Source organism: Ranitomeya variabilis, chromosome 6 (genome assembly GCF_051348905.1).
Source record: "Ranitomeya variabilis isolate aRanVar5 chromosome 6, aRanVar5.hap1, whole genome shotgun sequence".
In the NCBI taxonomy this organism is placed as follows: domain Eukaryota; kingdom Metazoa; phylum Chordata; class Amphibia; order Anura; family Dendrobatidae; genus Ranitomeya; species Ranitomeya variabilis.
The window spans coordinates 348427159-348446281 of NC_135237.1; the positions used below are offsets into that span (position 1 = coordinate 348427159).

Here is a 19123-nt window from a genome sequence, read left to right on the forward strand (position 1 = left end):
AGATGGAAACTAGTAGGTGGGAAGGTGCACTTAATGTTCGGCCACACCAATGGTGCACCCAGCGTCTGTCCTTGGTATGAACAGTCATCCTGTGTGGACAGTGTCCGTATATAAGTGCACCTTCCCACCTACTTGTTTTCCATTAATCTCCACCCTTCTCTGCCTCGATAATGTCAGAGCTGTCAATCAAAGAAGGGGGATGGACATAGATGGAGAACAAGTCGGTGGGAAGGTGCACTTGAAGGTGCGGCCATGCCAGGGGGCATCAAGCTCCTATACTTTGTTCTAAGTCTAGACCTTAATGCCTTCTCCATCTCTTTCGCAGGTTTCACAGACCCTAGCATTAAAGTTCTACTTGAATACTTCACCGTTTTCAAAAAGGGAACCACAAGTGCTGGGATACTTTCTTTTGTCTTATACTTAAATGTAAATCTTTGGAACTGCCTTGTTTTTCCAAAAGAAGAAAATTGCATTTGCATAATCTTCATAGATGATTTCCATCTTCACTAAACCTTAAAAAATGTGAAGTGTTGTGCAATGCAAAATGTCGGCAATGTCTGGGTCTGTCCTGTATGTACATACCGAGCAGAAGTCGTTCTTCCTCAAGTCTTCGGGTGTCAGCATCTTGCGTCTGTGTTAGCGGTGGCTCATATGGAAGATCTGGGGCATGAGTGGAGTATGAAGACCTGTGAAACGTATGCCAGCCCAGCTTCACGCATTTCAGCCAAATCAATGTGGGCTTGATAAGCAACAAAGAGAGACTTGCACTACTTTCCTTTGTGAACTGTCGCATCTTCCTTGCTGGAGTCTGGTTGTTGATTTCTGAGCCTGTTGTGACTGGATGTGAGTGCGCGTTCAGAAATATCTAACTGTAGACACAACAGGGTTGGAGCGACCAGCATCATGTAGCTTTGGCACCAAAACCATCATTTTTTTTTCATTACGCGAGAGAGCTAATTTGCATCATTATATTACCGCATTAAGAGAATAATCAGGGTCAGTAAATAAAAGCTTACAGAAATGTCAACCCATTCCAAGAAAGACACGCTTCATTTGTTTGGATCCCATGTGGCCCTCCCTGCATCCATGTAGAAGTCGCACAATGGGTTTCATTGCCTGTCAGCGTTCCGCTCTTCAGTTGAATGGGCCACTCATTTTTCTTTTTTTCTAGTCTTGTACCAGCGGGTGCAGACTTGACCAGTCCTACTGTCATAGTCCATCCCAGAACTTATTTTCCTGAAGGCAGATATTGATTGTGTTTGTCTTTGGGAACGTGTTGTCATTATATTGTGCCTGTTCTGTATAGAGTAGGAACGGTTGGTCAAGAAAGACTCGGCCATTATGCCAGGTGACAAGCCTCCATTAATTGAGCCTGTTCATATTAACATGGAGTTTTCTTGTAAATGAAATGAAGAAATAAAACAAGAATATTTTTCAAAATCTACTTTTTGTTCACATTACTCTGTCTGGGAAACTTTATGAGCGTATAGAAACTATTGTGGTTTATCCCATTCGATTCATGTTGATTGAGTACAACCCTTCTGATTTAGGGTATGTGCACACGCTGCGGATTTTGCTGCGGATCCGCAGCGTTTCTGCAGCTGCGGATCAGCAGCAGTTTCCCATGAGTTTACAGTACAATGTAAACCTATGGGAAACAAAATCCGCAGTGCACATGCTGCAGAAAAAACTGCGCGGAAACGCAGCGGTTTATTTTCCGCAGCATGTCAATTCTTTTTGCGGATTCCGCTGCGGGTTTCCACCTGGGCCAATAGAAATCTGCAGGTGAAAACCTGCAGAGGAAACCGCAATAAATCCGCAGTGAAAACCGCAGTGGTTTTTCACTGCGGATTTAGCAAATCCGCTGCGGAAAATTCCGCATTGGAATCCGCAACGTGTGCACTTAGGCTACTTTCACACTAGCGTCGGGAAAGACCCGTCGCTGTGCGTCGGGCCGACGTTCCCGACGCTAGCGTGGTCTCCGCCGCACAAAGGGGGCAGCGGATGTATTTTTCCAACGCATCCGCTGCCCCATTGTGAGGTGCGGGGAAGTGCGGGGAGGTGGGGGCGGAGTTCCGGCCGCGCATGCGCGGTCGGAAAAAGCGGACCGTCAGGAGCAAAAAACGTTACATGTAAGGTTTTTTTCTCCCGACGGTCCGCTGACACACGCCCAAGCGTCGCAAAACGGACGCGACGTTTGGCAATGCGTCGCAAATGCGTCGCTAATGTTAGTCTATGACGGAAAAACGTATCCAGCAGGAACTTTTGCTGGATGCGTATTTTCGGCAAAACGACGCATTTGCGACGTATTGCAGTTAACGCTAGTGTGAAAGTAGCCTGAGCCTTAGGGAAACTGACTTCGTACACAAGAACTTTAAAGGGAACCTGTCACCCTGAAGATTTTGTCCAATCCACAGGCACCATGGTATAGAGCGGGGGAGCGGAGAAGATTCATATATATAGTTTATCATCACATAGGGACCAGAAATACTTCTGTCATGATATACATTTTTGTTTTCTCCATGAACTGCACTGCTCCATACAAAAGCATACAGGAAAAAAAAAAATCTGTGTGGTATATACATCTACTCTGGGAGCCTATGGTAGACAGATGCGTTTGTTATGGCCATTTTACACAAGTTAATAATTAGCATCATGGGAAAGTGAAATTCCAATTATCGACTGGTACACATGCTGGGAATCGCCTGACGAACAAGGAAAATGTTTGCTTACCGAGTGAGTTGATTTTTAAGGGGGTGAAAAAATTTTAGTTTTTGGCAGCATATCGCCCCATGTGGAAATAGTCGATGTTTTGCTGACATGTACTGTATATAGAACAAGTGTATTAACATTCACATAATAGAAAAAAGGAGATTTTTGTGTACTCACCATAAAATCCTTTTCTCCGAGCCAATCATTGGGGGGACACAGGACCATGGGTGTTATGCTGCTGCCACTAGGACACTAAGTAAACACAGAAAGAATAGCTCCTTCCCTGCACTATACACCCTCCTGCTGGCTCTCTGTGAACCAGTTCGGTAACAAAGCAGTAGGAGTTTAATATTTAACAAGGATGAACTATGTCAAAAACCAAGTTAACTCAACAAAAACCAAAACCAATAGGCTAACAGGGTGGGTGCTGTGTCCGCCAATGATTGGCTCGGAGAAAAGGATTTTACGGTGAGTACACAAAAATATCCTTTTCTCCTATGCCTCATTGGGGGACACAGGACCATGGGACGTCCTAAAGCAGTCCCTGGGTGGGAAAACAACTGCAATTGCTACTTGCACCCACACGTTACAGATGCGGCACAGCCGCCTGCAAAATTCATCTGCCGAGGCCTGAGAGTGAATATGGTAATGTTTTGTAAAGATGTGCAGGCTGGACCAAGTCGCAGCCTTACAAACTTGTGCTGCCGAAGCTTGGTGCCGGATGGCCCAAGACGCACCCACTGACCGAGTGGAGTGAGCCTTAATCCCTGCTGGGACAGGAAGACCTCTGACTCGGTAGGACTCCTGAATAGCTAAACGGATCCATTTGGCTATTGTTGCCTTGGAAGCGGGAAACCCTTTCCTCGGTCCTTCCGGGAGCACGAATAGGGCATTTGACTTGCGGAAAGACGCTGTCCGCAAGATGTATCTAAGAGCTCTCACTAAATCCAGTGTGTGAAGGGCCTTCTCGATGCTATGGACTGGTGCCGGACAGAGTGAGGGTAAGAATCTCCTCATTGAGATGAAAAGAGGATACAACTTTCGGTAGAAAAGACGGGGATGTCCTCAAAACCACCTTATCCTGATGAAAATTCAGGAACGGAACTTGAGAGGACAGAGCCGCCAGCTCGGAGACTCGTCTGATAGAGGTGACCGCAACTAGAAAAGCAACTTTCCATGAAAGGAGAGACAGGGAAGCCTCCTGTAGAGGTTCGAAAGGAGCCTGTTGCAAAACTCCGAGGACCAGATTAAGATCTCATGGTTCCAACGGCATCCTATAGGGGGGCGCCCGATGGGAGACTCCCTGAATAAACATCTTGACCTGTAATCTGTTGGCAATCCTGCGTTGGAAGAGAACAGACAGGGCTGAGATCTGCCCCTTGAGAGAACTACGGGCGAGACCCAAGTCCAAACCCGTTTGTAAGAACTCGAGAATGGAAGGGATGGAAAAATGTAGAGAACGTCCTCGGTCGCTACACCATGAAAAGAAGGTCTTCCAAGTGCGATGATAGATACGCATAGACATAGGCTTTCTAGCGTTGATCATGGTAGCTATGACTTCTGGAGAGAAACCTGCCTGGGTTAGGACCCAGGACTCAACGGCCATGCCGTCAAACACAGGGCCTCTGAGTTCTGGTGGTAAAAGGGGCCTTGATATAGCAGATCTGTGCGATTCGGTAATCGCCAGGGAACGTCGGCAACTAGTTGAACTAGTTCCGCGTACCACGCCCGGCGCGGCCAATCTGGCGCAATCAGGATTACCGGTACCCTCTCCGCTCTGATTTTCTTGATGACTCTCGGTAGGAGAGGAAGCGGGGGAAATATGTATGGAAGCCGAAAATGATGCCACGGGAGTACAAGAGCATCTGCCCCAATAGCTGCCGGATCGTGGGACCGAGCCATGAAGTCGGGAACCTTGGAATTCAGCCGTGAGGCCATCAGATCCACGTCTGGGGTTCACGAACGACAGCAGATCTGGTGGAAGATCTCCGGATGGAGAGACCACTCCCCGGAGTCGAGGCATAGCCGACTGAGGGTCTGCCTCCCAATTGTCCACTCCCGGGATGTGAACCGCAGAGATCATTGAGCGGTTTTCCTCGGCCCATCGGAGGATGTGGCCTACCTCTGTCATGGCTGCCCTGCTGCGGGTTCCCCCTTGGCGGTTGATGTATGCCACTGCAGTGGCGTTGTCGGACTGAATCCTGATTGGGCGACATGCTAGGAAGGGATGGAACTGGAGAAGTGCCAGCCTGATCGCCCGGATTTCCAAGATGTTGATTGGAAGGCGTGATTCCTGGGGGGACCAGCGGCCCTGAGCAGTGTAATGAAGGAACACCGCTCCCCAGCCTAGAAGACTGGCGTCTGTCGTCACAACCAGCCAGTGTACTGGAAGACTTCCCTTGATTCAGGGAGGATTTCAATGTCCACCACCTGAGATACTGTCTGACTCCCTGGGGAAGGAGGAACCGACGGTCTAGGGAGAACGGGTTCCTGTCCCAAACAGCCAGGAGGGCATGCTGTAGAGGACAGAGGTGTAGTTGGGCAAATGGAACCGCCTCCATAGCTGCTACCATCCTGCTGAGGACTCTCATACTGAAGCGCAGAGAGTGAGAGCGAGGCTGATAAAGCATCTGAGTTTATCGCTGTAAGACTGAGATCTTTTCCGGGGGAAGAAGAACCAACCCCCGGGACGAGTCGAGTATCTTTCCTAGAAAGGAAATTCGCTGAGCCGGTACTGGGGAAGATTTTTTGAAGTTTATCTTCCAACCCAGGCGAGAAAGGGTATCTATTGTGATGGCCACGGCTTCCTTGCAGGAGTGGAAAGAGGGGCATTGATGAGGATATCTTCTAAATATGGGAGCGCAACCACTCCTCGGGTGTGGAGTATGGCCACGGCAGCTGCCATGAATACCCTGGTAGCGGTGGCGAGGCCGAAAGGCAGAGCAACGAATTGGAAGTGATCTTCCTGAACTGCGAAGCGAAGAAACCTTTGGTGAGAAGGTAAAATAGGAATGTGGAGGTATGCGTCCTGGATGTCTATAGACGCCAGGAACTCGCCTTTTTCCATGGAGGCGATGACAGAACGAAGCGATTCCATCCGGAACCGCCGTACCCTGACGAACCTGTTCAGCAGTTTTAGGTCCAGTATGGGCCGTACTGTACCGTCCTTCTTTGGAACAATGAAGAGGTTTGAATAAAAAACCTTGAAACCTTTCGCTTTGAGGGACCCGGAATAACTCCGTCTTTTCTCAGAGAGCTTATAGCTTTGAAGAACTCTGATGCTTTTGCCCTGGGAGGAGAAGACAGGAAAAAACGGTTTGGAGGATGAGATAAGAGCTCTATCTTGTATCCGGAGGACACTAGATCGCGGACCCACTCGTCGTGAACGACCGAAAGCCACGCGGCACTGAAGGAAAGCAGGCGGCCGCCTACTTTGAGGGTGTCCCCCGGATACCGCAGGGAGTCATTGTGTGGAAGGTCTGCCCGTTCTGGCGCCTCTGGATCCCGGCTGCCTTGGCCTGCCTCTCCATGAAGGGGAAGGCTTAAAAGAGGCCTGTGAACCTCTGTCTCCACGTTGTGCCCGTCCGGAACATGTGGAAGTAGAGGACCAGTTTGAGTTGTAGCGAAAAAAAATCGGGAAAGAGCCTGTGGTTGCAGGTTCCGAAAGGGCCGAGAGGGTCTCTGTTGTGAAAGAAATTTACTCTTCCCTCCAGTGGCGTCGGAAATTAACTGGTCGAGCTTTTTGCCAAAAAGGCGACCGCGTTGATATGGGAGAGAAGTCAATGACTTTTAGGAAGTAGAATCCGCATGCCAGTCCCTGAGCCATAAGGACCTCCGGATGGTGATGGCATTTGCTGCTGCTTGAGAAGCGCAGTCAGCGGCATCCAGGGACATGGTCACTACAAAATCTCCAGGTCTGGCTATCTGAGTAGCGAGGTCTGCTATCTCGGGGGGGGAAGATTGGTATCCAGTACTGCTGAAGACAAGACCTCAGCCCAGTGGGTCATAGCCTTAGCCACCCACGTAGCGGCAAAAGATGAAAAGAGTGCGGCTGCTGAGGCTTCAAAGGCTGAATGCACCATATTGTCGATCTGACGATTGGTTGGATTTTTGATAGAGGCGCCCTCCGAGGAGGATAAACAGATTTGGTAGCCAGGCGCGATACCGGAGGATCTACTGGGGGAGATTGTGACCAATCTTTTCTTAGATCCTGGGCAAAGGGATATTTGGACACCATGGGCTTCTGCCCTGTGAATCGTTTATCTGGACGGATCCTGTGAGATTCAACACTCTCACTCTGTGAGCTCGTTTGGTCCTCCTAAAGGACACGGCATGATCCGTTTTAGATAAGGGTTCCTCCTCAAGTCTCAAAGCCTTATTCACTGACTCAGTTAGAGAGTCGAGAGTCTCCTGATCGTGATGAAATTCCTGATCTAGGGACGTATTAGAATCGTCCTCTGAAACAGGTTCCCTACTAGCCCCAATGGAAGGGGAGCGAGAAATGGAGCTCTCAGAACCCGAAAACCGTTGATGGTCTGGGTATATGGCATGAGTCCTTTTCCTGGAGGAGTGAGAACTCCTTGGCAAGGTACGACCCCTGGAGTACGAGGGGTTCTGACCATCGGAAGCGTCGTCCGTATTAGTGCCCTGGTTAGAGGAAGTGTCTCGGAACGAGTAACGCTTTTGCCAGGGATGCCATAGACCGGGTAAGGGAGGTAGCCCACTCAGGGGGACTAGGCTCACTGGGTTCAGTATCAGCAAAAGGTGGTTCCTGAGCCGTCACCGGTTCACAAGCTGTACATAATGCAGTATTGTGACCCTGGGGTAATGATACCTTACAAGAGGTACAAGCAGCGAAAAATACAGTGTGGGTTTTCCCAGACTTTTTGTGAGGCTTTGGTTGAGACATAGTAAAGCCTGGAGGAAAGCGCTTACTAGCAGGGGAAGGGTTAAGCTATGTGTCTGCAGCTTACCCAGGTCCTGTGTCTTGAGTCCCCAGGGCAGGTGCGCAGTATAGGCAGAGAAAAACGCTAGTCCTGAGGGCTGTGATAGGAAACGCTGGAGCAGTGCTGCAGCATCGGGACTGTGGGTGTCCCAAGATGGCCGCCGATACCAGGAAGTGGGAGCTCACCACAGAGAACAAGCAGTGCCAGAAAAAGTGGGCGGGGCTAACTGCCGGTGGGCGTGGCCAAAACTCCAGCCTGTATTGAGGGAACTTTTTTTTTTCTCTGAGGTTGCGGCCTGCAGCATCATTAGCTGCACTCCTTCGTGGGGTTGCCGCACTAAGGACCACCCACGGACACAGGCTTAAGGTGCGGACCTCCCATACCCCGGGGACCAGGACCCCCCAGCGCCTCGGCCCCCGCAGTGTACTCACGGTAGATGCGGTGGGCCGGTGCTCAATCCACCGTCGCCATAGTCGGGGAGGGGGTGGAGAGGTTCTGCCGCCATGCGTCATCCGCTATATATATCAGTGGTTTTGCAGAGGGGGGCTGCACGGACGCTATATATATATATATATATATATATATATCATGTCCGGCTATGCACCTGGCTCCAGGAGAGGTAGATGGAGGGCTACTCCATGTGGTCGCCTGCTATGGAGGGGTTAGATCGGAACGCGAAGGAACCGTCGCCCGTAAGGTGAGCTCAGGGCTGGCATCCAACGTTGCAGGAAAGGATAAGGGAGGAACGCTCCATGTACTTGCCTGTTGATGGTTTGGGGGAGATCGGAGCCTAGAAAGGATCCGTCGCCCCCATTCGCTCCGTTAAAGGAAAAAAATAGAACAACAAATTAAAATAAAAACGGTGGGGTCTTAAACAGACCCAAGTGCCTCCTACAGACACTAAGCAAGAACTGGTTCACTGAGAGCCAGCAGGAGGGTGTATACTGCAGGGGAGGAGCTATTCTTTTGGTGTTTACTTAGTGTCCTCCTAGTGGCAGCAGCATAACACCCATGGTCCTGTGTCCCCCAATGAGGCGTAGGAGAAATATAGACCATACTTACCAATACCTGGTACATCAGCATACCAATATACAGCAGAATGGAGACAAGCCTGAGTGCTATAAGGTGGAGGCAGCACCGGTCCAAAATATTGGTGAACAACCACTCCCCCACCTACCATCCATGAGGGCAGTGGTAACTTAGCATTATGCAGACAGAAAAGGCGTGTATAAGGTGCCAATCACACAAACATGTAGTGCACCCAAGAGATGACAACCCTTCCAAACCCCTTCAACCACCATCTCTCCCAAGATTACAGACCCTGGCTGCATTGTGTGAAGATGGGTTAACAATCGTTCTGTCCTCAATGCTCGCCAGCCTGTGTGAATGAGCGCCAAATGAACTGAATATAGTCAATTGGCATTAATTACTGGCCTGATAACGGCCTGTGTATATGGGCCATAAGGCTCACATTGTAAATAAACATGAAGCATACTGGAGACACCGCGTATAACAGAACATGCACTTTAAATAAACTTCCAGTACATATTTAAACTACGTTGTCCTATATTTTAAATGGAAATGTAACTGTGTACAGTATTTGGCGACTGTAGGGGAAATAAAAGGTTCATCTTATACACAGTTAAGGCTCTGTTCACACATGAGCAGCATCAGATTAGACAGCATTAATGTTGTATGTAACAGCACATACACTACCATTCTTTGTTTCATAAGCACAAACTGATGGATCCAGCTATAGATCAGCAGTTCCTTTGAATAATGCGGGGATCCACCATGACAGATCCCACATATGGTGGCTCCAGTTATAAAGAGATATGAACAAAAGCATAAATCCACAAGTACCAGATCATTTTTATGCAAATATATTACAACATTTTCATGCAAAATCAGCATTGAAAATCTGCAGTTTCTTCCTCCGATTTCACAATCTGCAGCATGTTTGTATCTCGGAGCCTTTTTCCCCTTTCAGCGTGATAGGCTTTGTATTGTGATGGGCATTTGTAGTGCTCTGCATCGCCGACCTGTTTCAGTCTCATGAACCTAAATATCGTCTGATGCTACATATAAATAAATGCAATGAAATAGCAGATGAAGTGAAAAGTCCATGTATCCAAAATAATCCACAAAACAAATTTCTAGATAAATAAAAGTACAGAAGAGAAGAGATTGACTCCATTTACAGCGCCAATGCAGCATCACACGGAATGAGCGGGTATTCCACAGTGTTTGTGCCATAAATCGATTGCTTTGTTGATTATTGGGTCTGTGTTGTCCTCAGGAATCTGGAAGAAAAACCACAAAGAAGCCACAATAAGGATGCAGCCAATTTTCATTTTTGCCTCACCTTTTTCAAATAACCATTTTTGGTGTTTCGATTTCTTTTTTTCAGTACACCAATTAATTTAATGTACAGATTACAGGGAATCTATTAGTAGGATCAACTCTACTAAGCCTTTTAAATGGGCATGTGGTTCATAGAAAGCTGAATGCAATGAAATTACCTTTACATTTATGATTTCCTATTGCACAGAAATCCACATTTTTCTTATATGTAAATAAGTTAAGAATTAAAGAAAATTTGGCAGCACTACCAAAAAAACCAAAAACAGGTGCAAAGAAAACCTGTTAAAGGTGATGTTTAAACCTCCAAAATAGAAACTCAGAGAAGAAAAAAAAAAAGGCAGCACTCCAAAAATTAAAGGGAAAACCGTGGCTTTACTGATCTGTTAGCAGCAACGTTTCGGCAGATTTCTCTGTCTTTCTTTGCTAGAGCAAGGCAGAGAAATTGCTGCTAATGGATCGGTAAGGCCCCGGTTTTTCACTTTAATTTTTGGAGCGCTGCCCGTTTGTTTTCTGATTTTCTAAATAAGTTTCTTATTTCTAAAGAAGTTAAGATCTATGGGCCGGACACTGATCTACATGAGAATCTGTCTCCAGAGATTATTTTACATGAAAGAAGGAGTTACGAGTGCAAGACCACCAGTGTGATGTGTAATGGTCGCTCTTGTGATCACACTGCAGAGCTGTGTAGGATTATAACATCTGAAAGTGCCTCCCAGGGCTTCATCTTCTTTAACCCATTACCATCTTGGGTTTTTCCCTTTGAGTTCTCTTTATTTGCTTTCTTTCTTCCCAGAGCCATAACTTTTTTATTTTTCCATCAATATGGCCATGTGAGAGCTTGTTTTTTGCGGGACAAGTTGTACTTTTGAACGACACCATTGCTTTTGCCATATAATGTACTGGAAAAGGAGGGCAAAAAAATTCAAGGTGCTGTGAATTTGCAAAAAAAAAGTGAAATTCCACAATCCCTCCCCCACCCCCTCATGTTCACTAAATGCTAAAACTGACCTGCCATTATGATTCTGCAGGTCATTACGAGTTTGTGTACACCAAATGTGTATAGGCTCTCTTTTATTTCAGTGGCTTATTTTTTGCATGCCAAGCTGATGTTTTTATTGATACCATTTTGGTGTAGATACGATGTTTTGATCTCCCGTTATTGAATTTTATTGCAATGTTGCGACGACCAAAAAAATGAAACTGGCATTTTGATTTTTTTTTTCTTCTCGTTACGTCATTTACCGATCTGATTTATTCTTTTTATATACTGATAGATCGGGCGATTATGAAATTGGCGATATCAAATATGTGTATTTTTTTTATTATTATGGTCTTATTTCGTGCGATCACATCAGAGGAGAGAGAAATAGAAATTAAATGGAAATATCAGAGGTTTTTTTGGGTCGCCGTTATACCGTTAATAACTACGATCGCAACACCGCGGTCGGTATAAACCGAACTGAATCAGGTTCTCTGCAGTCTCGGCTACCCCCGTGTAGCTCAGACCCGGAGAAATTCAGACTCTGGGGGGCGCTATACCCTTATTCCTCAGCACTGTTAAACAGCGGCGTTGTGGTTTAAGTACCCTTAACTGCTGCCATTAAAAGGCATATTGGTGGTTGTTAAGGGGTTAATCTTAGTTGCAGATCAAGACTAAGTATATGAGAATCACAGACAAGACACAGATGCCATCTGTGGTTTATCTGTACTAACATTGTAATGGGTAGGAAAATCTTTACAAATTTCTTTTGTTCAATAGTTTGGTCTCTGATCCGCCACACTGATGAAATTTGATCTGCTTTAATCCATTTATCTTTTCCTCATGTTTGAATAAAAGGACACTAGAAGGGCTATACTGATGCCAAGAGGCAATAGCACCTCTATGACCCCGATGTCTTAGCACACCATTATCCCGCAAACAACAACATGCACGTAATGCACTCGGCGTGCAACACGTCGCCCCTGGTATAACAGACCCCTCTATCAGCTGGATTAATTGGCAGGGACTAGAATTTATCAGGACAACACTGTATTAAACATGTGTACAGGAAGACAACAAAATGAAAACCAAACAATGTTACCTTTTCCAGAAATTCATTAATACTGTCAGCATTATTAAGGGCCATCACTTTCATCTTGAAGGTCAGAAGGATTTCTACAGCAACAAACAGAAGAATCTTGCAGGATCCACTCACCAGTTTGTCCCATACCCTGCAGGTGGAGCACAGCACTTGAGGATTTGTCAGACATATGCATAGAAATAGAGAAAACAACAAATATACAAGCTGCTAAATTGCAAAACCTTCTCCCCAGATTTAGGCTGTGTGCTCACGTTCCGGATTTTTCGCGTTTTTATGGTGGTTTTCAGCTGCATAAGCATCCCATCATTTTTAATGCATTCCACAATTTTTGGGCACATGTTGCGTTTTTTCCGCGATAAAAACGCATCGCGGAAAAAAAACGCAGCATGTTCATTAATTTTGCGGATTTTTCGTGGATCTGCTGCTATAATATTGCATTGAGAACCTCCAGAAAAAAAACGCAAAAAAAATGCAAAAAAAAAAAATCACAAAAGCGCGAATACGTGTGCGGATTTCCTGCAAAAGTAGTCCGAATTTGCTCAGGAAAACTCTGCACACTTTCCTGAACGTGTGCACATCACCTATTAGTGTACACTGCTACTTTCATCTGCACACAATCTCAGCAGTGTCAAAAAAGGCCACGGTGTCCATTTCTTCCCGGTCATTGCCCAATGTAAACCTGCCCTTCAGCTTGTCATTTCATCAAATCTATTATATGGCATCATGTAAATAGACAATGATGTAAAGTCATGAGCGATCCCACAAACCCTATTTATTCTTCTCACTTATATGACATCATTCATTTCCACGGCACTTTACAGGCATCATCATCAACACCAACCACAATCCTCCCACCCACCCGCACATGGTTACATGTAAATGAACAATCAACATTATTAATCTTGGTGGACAACTGATCGGCTTCTGCCAAGAAAACAACGCTTATTGATGATAGTGCTGTGAGCGCCCATGTCACGGAGGCGAAGCAGCCGGAAGGATACAACCAATTGTACCTTTGTAAGCTGGACGGCGGTAAACAACCTGCAAAGCATTTCCTGAACCACAAGTTATACGGGAGTTTCTCCAGAGCACTGCATGCCTTGAGATGTGCCACAAGTCTACCATCTTCTAAGTTCAGGTAATGCTCAAATCCCTTCTGCTGTAATAGAGAAATGAGAACGTTGCATTGAAATGTGGCCTCCATCTAGACCTCTATAAATATGTGCAGCGTGTATGTCTCATGATTTGCCGGTGACCACACTAAGTGGAAAAAGCATCATCTGGATACAGCCAATATTTGAGCTGCTGTTTGTAATCTCAATTTACAGACATGGTTATGAACAAAGACAAGTGGGAAATATATTGTCTTTAAAAAAAACCAAAAAAAAAAAAACCCCACATACATACGAGATCAGCCGTGCACAATACACAATTTTAAAATGGAGAAATGGACATAAACCATGCTACGTGCCCTTGTGATACAACAGTTGGAAGAAAGGGGTATATCATTGGTGGACAATCCCTTTCTATTCAACGGTTGGCGCTATCGCAGGATCAGTAGAATCGGTGCAAATTGATTCATACAACCCAGTCCACCCAGTTAGTAATCTCGCTCTGCTGAACAGGAGCTGTGAAAAACGCCTCCGCAACTCTTGATTAGCTGGCATTGTGCAGCATCAACTCTACACAGATGCTAAACTAGGATTTTTAATCGCCCGTGTCTGCCACTGCTCTGCTCACTACAGAATAGGTTTAGTTTTCTAGTGGGTCTCCTTTATACCAACACAAAACTGAGTAAGCAAAAAAAAAAAAAAAAAACACCAAATAATTTTTTTTTTTAATTGAAAAATGTATTAAAAAAAAAAATACATACCGTATATACTCGAGTATAAGCCGACCCGAGTATAAGCCGACCCCCCTAATTTTGCCACAAAAAACTGGGAAAACTTATTGACTCGAGTATAAGCCTAGGGTGGAAAATGCAGCAGGTACCGGTGAATTTCAAAATTAAAAATAGATACTCCATACCGTTCATTATGGCCCCATAGATGCTCCACATAAAGCTGTGCCATATATACAATGCTCTGCACCGTTGCCCCATAGCTGTGCCATATATATAATGCTCTGCACCGTTGCCCCATAGCTGTGCCATATAGTGCTCTGCACCATTGCCCCATAGCTGTGCCATATAGTGCTCTGCACCGTCCATTATTGCCCCATAGCTGTGCCATATAGTGCTCTGCACCGTTGCCCCATAGTTGTGCCATATATACAATGCTCTGCACCGTTGCCCCATAGCTGTGCCATATATATAATGCTCTGCACCGTTGCCCCATAGCTGTGCCATATAGTGCTCTGCACCATTGCCCCATAGCTGTGCCATATAGTGCTCTGCACCGTCCATTATTGCCCCATAGCTGTGCCATATAGTGCTCTGCACCATTGCCCCATAGCTGTGCCATATAGTGCTCTGCACCGTCCATTATTGCCCCATAGCTGTGCCATATAGTGCTCTGCACCGTTGCCCCATAGCTGTGCCATATAGTGCTCTGCACCGTCCATTATTGCCCCATAGCTGTGCCATATAGTGCTCTGCACCGTTGCCCCATAGCTGTGCCATATAGTGCTCTGCACCGTCCATTATTGCCCCATAGCTGTGCCATATAGTGCTCTGCACCGTTGCCCCATAGCTGTGCCATATAGTGCTCTGCACCGTCCATTATTGCCCCATAGCTGTGCCATATAGTGCTCTGCACTGTTGCCCCATAGCTGTGCCATATAGTGCTCTGCACCGTTGCCCCATAGCTGTGCCATATAGTGCTCTGCACCATTGCCCCATAGCTGTGCCATATAGTGCTCTGCACCGTCCATTATTGCCCCATAGCTGTGCCATACAGTGCTCTGCACCATTACTGCCCCATAGCTGTGCCATATAGTGCTCTGCACCGTTGCCCCATAGCTGTGCCATATAGTGCTCTGCACCATTGCCCCATAGCTGTGCCATATAGTGCTCTGCACCGTCCATTATTGCCCCATAGCTGTGCCATATAGTGCTCTGCACCATTACTGCCCCATAGCTGTGCCATATAGTGCTCTGCACCGTTGCCCCATAGCTGTGCCATACAGTGCTCTGCACCATTGCCCCATAGCTGTGCCATATAGTGCTCTGCACCGTCCATTATTGCCCCATAGCTGCTGCTGCTGCAATAAAAAAAAACAAAACACATACTCACCTGTCTTGCTTGCAGCTCCTCGGCGCCATCTTCCCGGCGTCTCTCCGCACTGACTGATCAGGCAGAGGGCGGCGCGCACACTATATGCGTCATCGCGCCCTCTGCCTGAACAGTCAGTGCAGAGAGAGAGACGCCGGGAAGATGGCGCGACACCCGGACCCGGCGTGTGGAACGAGGAAAGGTGACTATGAGATACTTACCTGCTCCCGGCGTCCCGCTCCTTCCCCCTGCCTGTCTTAGGTGCCGCAGCCTCTTCCTCTATCAGCGGTCACCGGCACCGCTTCATTAGAGAAATGAATAGGCGGCTCCGCCCCTATGGGAGGTGGAGTCGCCTATTCATTTCTCTAATGAGCGGTCCCACGTGACCGCTCAGGGGAAGAGGCTGCGGCACCCGGAGACCGTGGGACGGGCAGGGGGAGCGCCAGGAGCCCCGGAAGCAGGTGAGTATATGACAGTGCTCACCCGCCGACCCCACCACCGATCATGACTCGAGTATAAGCCGAGAGGGCACTTTCAGCCCAAAAATTTGGGCTGAAAATCTCGGCTTATACTCGAGTATATACGGTAATTATAAGAGGTCTTTTATAGGAGAAACGAGAAACAAGAAAAGGGGGACCCATCTGTATATGGTGTCGCCCATGGGGGGGGTATATGCAATTGAACATCATTTATATGCATGTAGTGGTCAACAGATGCAAAATAATGAATAGCAACGTTATTAGATAAATGTGTGTCACCTCTATCAAACGCAATGAAGATAAGAGTCAAAAATAGGGGGAACACATATCTGACTATTTTCCAGGCACATTCCCTTGAGAAAACGAAATGCGCGTCAGGGCAGTGTCAGGAGTCCCCATCTCAACACGCCATGGTAACTTTAGCATTGCATCCATCTTCAACTGGCATGAGTTTATTCATGGATGTGGTTTCTGATATCTATGTGTTCCCCTTTCTTCATAGCATTTTTGCACAAGTTATGATATTGAGGTGACACATTTATCCAATAGTGTTGCTATTCATTATTTTGCATCTGTTGACCACTTCACGCTTATAAATTATGTTCAATTGCATATACCCCCATGGGTGACACCGTATGTGAATGGGTCCCCCCTTTCTTGTTCCTCCTATAAAAGACCTTACTTATAAAATTGTTCTGTAATTTTTTAATACATTTTTCAATAAAAATGTTTTTTTTATTGTAATTGGATGTTTATGGTTATTCCATCTTGTTTTGGGTCTGCATGTTATAGGAATAATTTTCTTTGTATTGTTCGCGGAGGATCTTCACTAGTCTTGGAGATCCGAACCGCATTTACCTATGATGTGTTATTTGGCATATGGAAGGAGTTATTAACCAGATTGTCATAGTACAAATACAGGTAGAAGAAACATGAACATCTGCAGCTGCTGGCACACTACGGATGCACAGCTTAAATATTGAAATAATGTATATTTGGTATTAGAAGCATATTAGGAAGCAACTACAGTTTATACGTCATTTCACAGTATTATTGGGTACACACCAGCTCTTACCAGCTGCTGCTGGGAATCCCTGAACTTAGAGTCTAAATGATGCACAAAGTTCTTGATCAGCCAGTAACAATCCACATCATCATCGACCATCTCCTCCATTGTGCCGACTATGGCCAGGAATAACTCATCCTGTGGTTCCTAGAAATAAAATGTTAGAATAACATATCTCGTTTCTCATCACACAATATTATAGACAAGTATTTTATTTATAACACAGCAACCCAGTAATATTATGCCACGAGATCCCTGCTTTAAAGATGGGTCAGCTCTTTAAAGGGTTTTCTTCCTTTTATTTAATGGGTAAAATTGTAAAGTGCTTTTTAAAAACGATTATTTGCAAATTACCTGTTATTACAAGTCTTCTCGGTTCTCAAGCACACATGGATTTTTCTTTCTATGGTGGACTGCTCATTGCCAAGGTTACCGGCCACCACCTAGACAAGGTGCGTTGCTTGCAAACTGTTTGCTGTACGGCATGTAAGCACCACTCTGAAGCTAGTTTAATCCAGCCAGCCTCATTGGCCCCGTGATCTCTGATGCTGCGCAGGCAAAGCTTCCTCTGCTAACAAAGTTAGAGCGCAGCAATTTCGGGACAACCATGCCACCTGCCCAAACCATCTTCAGGAGCACATCACCCATGGGCAAACAGGGTGCGAGGCAGAGGAGTGGTATGCTCCTAAATATAGGAACATGAGACAACCCCTTCCCAAAACCCGTCGTACATGTACGGCCAAAGTGGGGGACGGGTGTATGGAGCGGGCTCAAGGGCGTTTCCCAGCAGATAACGGCTGTGACACACAGACAGGGACTGCCTTTAACAGTCACGGGTGGAGCAGATCAATCTCTGACAGTGGCATTAATAGTCTTGGGGGGCAATTATTCTATGCACCCATAGATTGCACCTTGACATGATCTCGGGTCGCTGATGGGTTGAAAAGAAGGTTAGGGGTCTACTGAAGACCCCCAGGTCTGCCATCACGGACCAAAAAAAATGTAAAAAAAAAATACACCATCATGGCCATAAAAGCACAATCTATCAAAATATATAACTAAGGCTACGTTCACATTTGCGTTGTGCGCCGCAGCGTCGGCGCCGCAGCGCACAACGCAAACAAAAACGTGGCAAAACGCACGCTAAAACGCTGCGTTTTGCGCCGCATGCGTCGTTTTTGGCCGAAAGTTGGACGCAAAAAAAATGCAACTTGATGCGTTTCTTGCGTCCAACGCTTGCGGCCATGCGGCGCAAAACGCAGCACAACGCATGTCCATGCGCCCCCATGTTAAATATAGGGGCGCATGACGCATGCGGCGCCCGACGCTGCGGCGCTGACCGCAAATGTGAACGTGGCCTAACTCGATTGGTAACTACTTGGGATTTTTTTTTAATCACTGCAAGACCATACAAAAAAATGCTGAAGAAAGTGATCAAAATCTCATATGTAATCCCAAAATGGTAACAATCACAAAAACATCTGGCCTCGTAAATGAGAAGCCCTTTCCCGGCAACATAGACAGAAAAAAGAAAATGTTACGGATCTCAAAAAAAAACAATGGCACAATCAATTTGATTTTTTTTCCACTACTGGGATAAAAAACAAAAACAAAACCTGAGAAAATCTGGTATTGCCATAATTGTACCAATGAGGAAAATCAGATTGCCAGGTCATTTTTATCACACAATGTCCACCATAAAAACAATACCACCTACCCCCAATTTCTTTATTCTCGTAAGTCCACCACACTAGGATTTTTTTTTACAGTTTTCTAGTACATTATGTGGTAAAATGAATTGTGTAATTCAAAAGTACAACTCATCTCATGAAAAACGAGGCCTTATTTGTCTATGTGGCAGAAAAAAAGTTATAGCTCTTGGAAGAAGGGGAGGGGAAAACAATGATAAATCAAAGACAGAAAATTGGCCTGGTCAGGAAGGTGTTAAAAATATCAGATTTAGTAAATAGCTGAATTTTACATTCCGTAACAATGTTAAAGCACCTTTCAGAACTTAAAGAGTTCTTCTGCTATTCTTCCATGCAACGTATTAATAAATTCAATTAATCATCTGGGGAGATAAAAATTGTTGCACTGTCCCTGCCCTGAAACTATAAAGATGAGAGGCCCAGTGCAGTTTTATTATCTTTAGAACCCTTGTAATTCAGTGTGACAGGAGTTGCTCCTCACTGCTTCCCCCTCCCATCTGGGACGGTACATCATACACTAGTGTGTAGCTCCCATCCACCCCCACCCCCCCCCT

General features: G+C 46.0%; 2 protein-coding genes across 11 annotated transcripts in view; one reads left to right on the top strand and one right to left on the bottom strand.

Moving 5' to 3' along the window:
• Positions 1 to 1444, top strand: part of PHACTR1 (phosphatase and actin regulator 1) — a 495254-nt gene extending 493810 nt beyond the window's left edge. For all 10 annotated transcript variants that reach the window (XM_077269898.1, XM_077269903.1, XM_077269904.1 and 7 more), the window contains one exon: positions 326 to 1444. In XM_077269898.1, coding sequence (XP_077126013.1) covers positions 326 to 341 — 16 coding nt within the window. In that variant the 3' untranslated portion in view covers positions 342 to 1444. The remainder of the gene's footprint in view (positions 1 to 325) is intronic.
• Positions 1445 to 9510: 8066 nt separating this feature from the next.
• The window catches only part of TBC1D7 (TBC1 domain family member 7), a 46755-nt gene continuing 37142 nt past the window's right edge, over positions 9511 to 19123 (bottom strand). Inside the window, exons 5-8 of the mRNA XM_077269908.1 lie at positions 16870 to 17007; positions 13117 to 13262; positions 12104 to 12233; positions 9511 to 9961 (exon numbers count right to left, since the gene is read on the bottom strand). Coding sequence (XP_077126023.1) covers positions 9875 to 9961; positions 12104 to 12233; positions 13117 to 13262; positions 16870 to 17007 — 501 coding nt within the window. The 3' untranslated portion in view covers positions 9511 to 9874. The remainder of the gene's footprint in view (positions 9962 to 12103; positions 12234 to 13116; positions 13263 to 16869; positions 17008 to 19123) is intronic.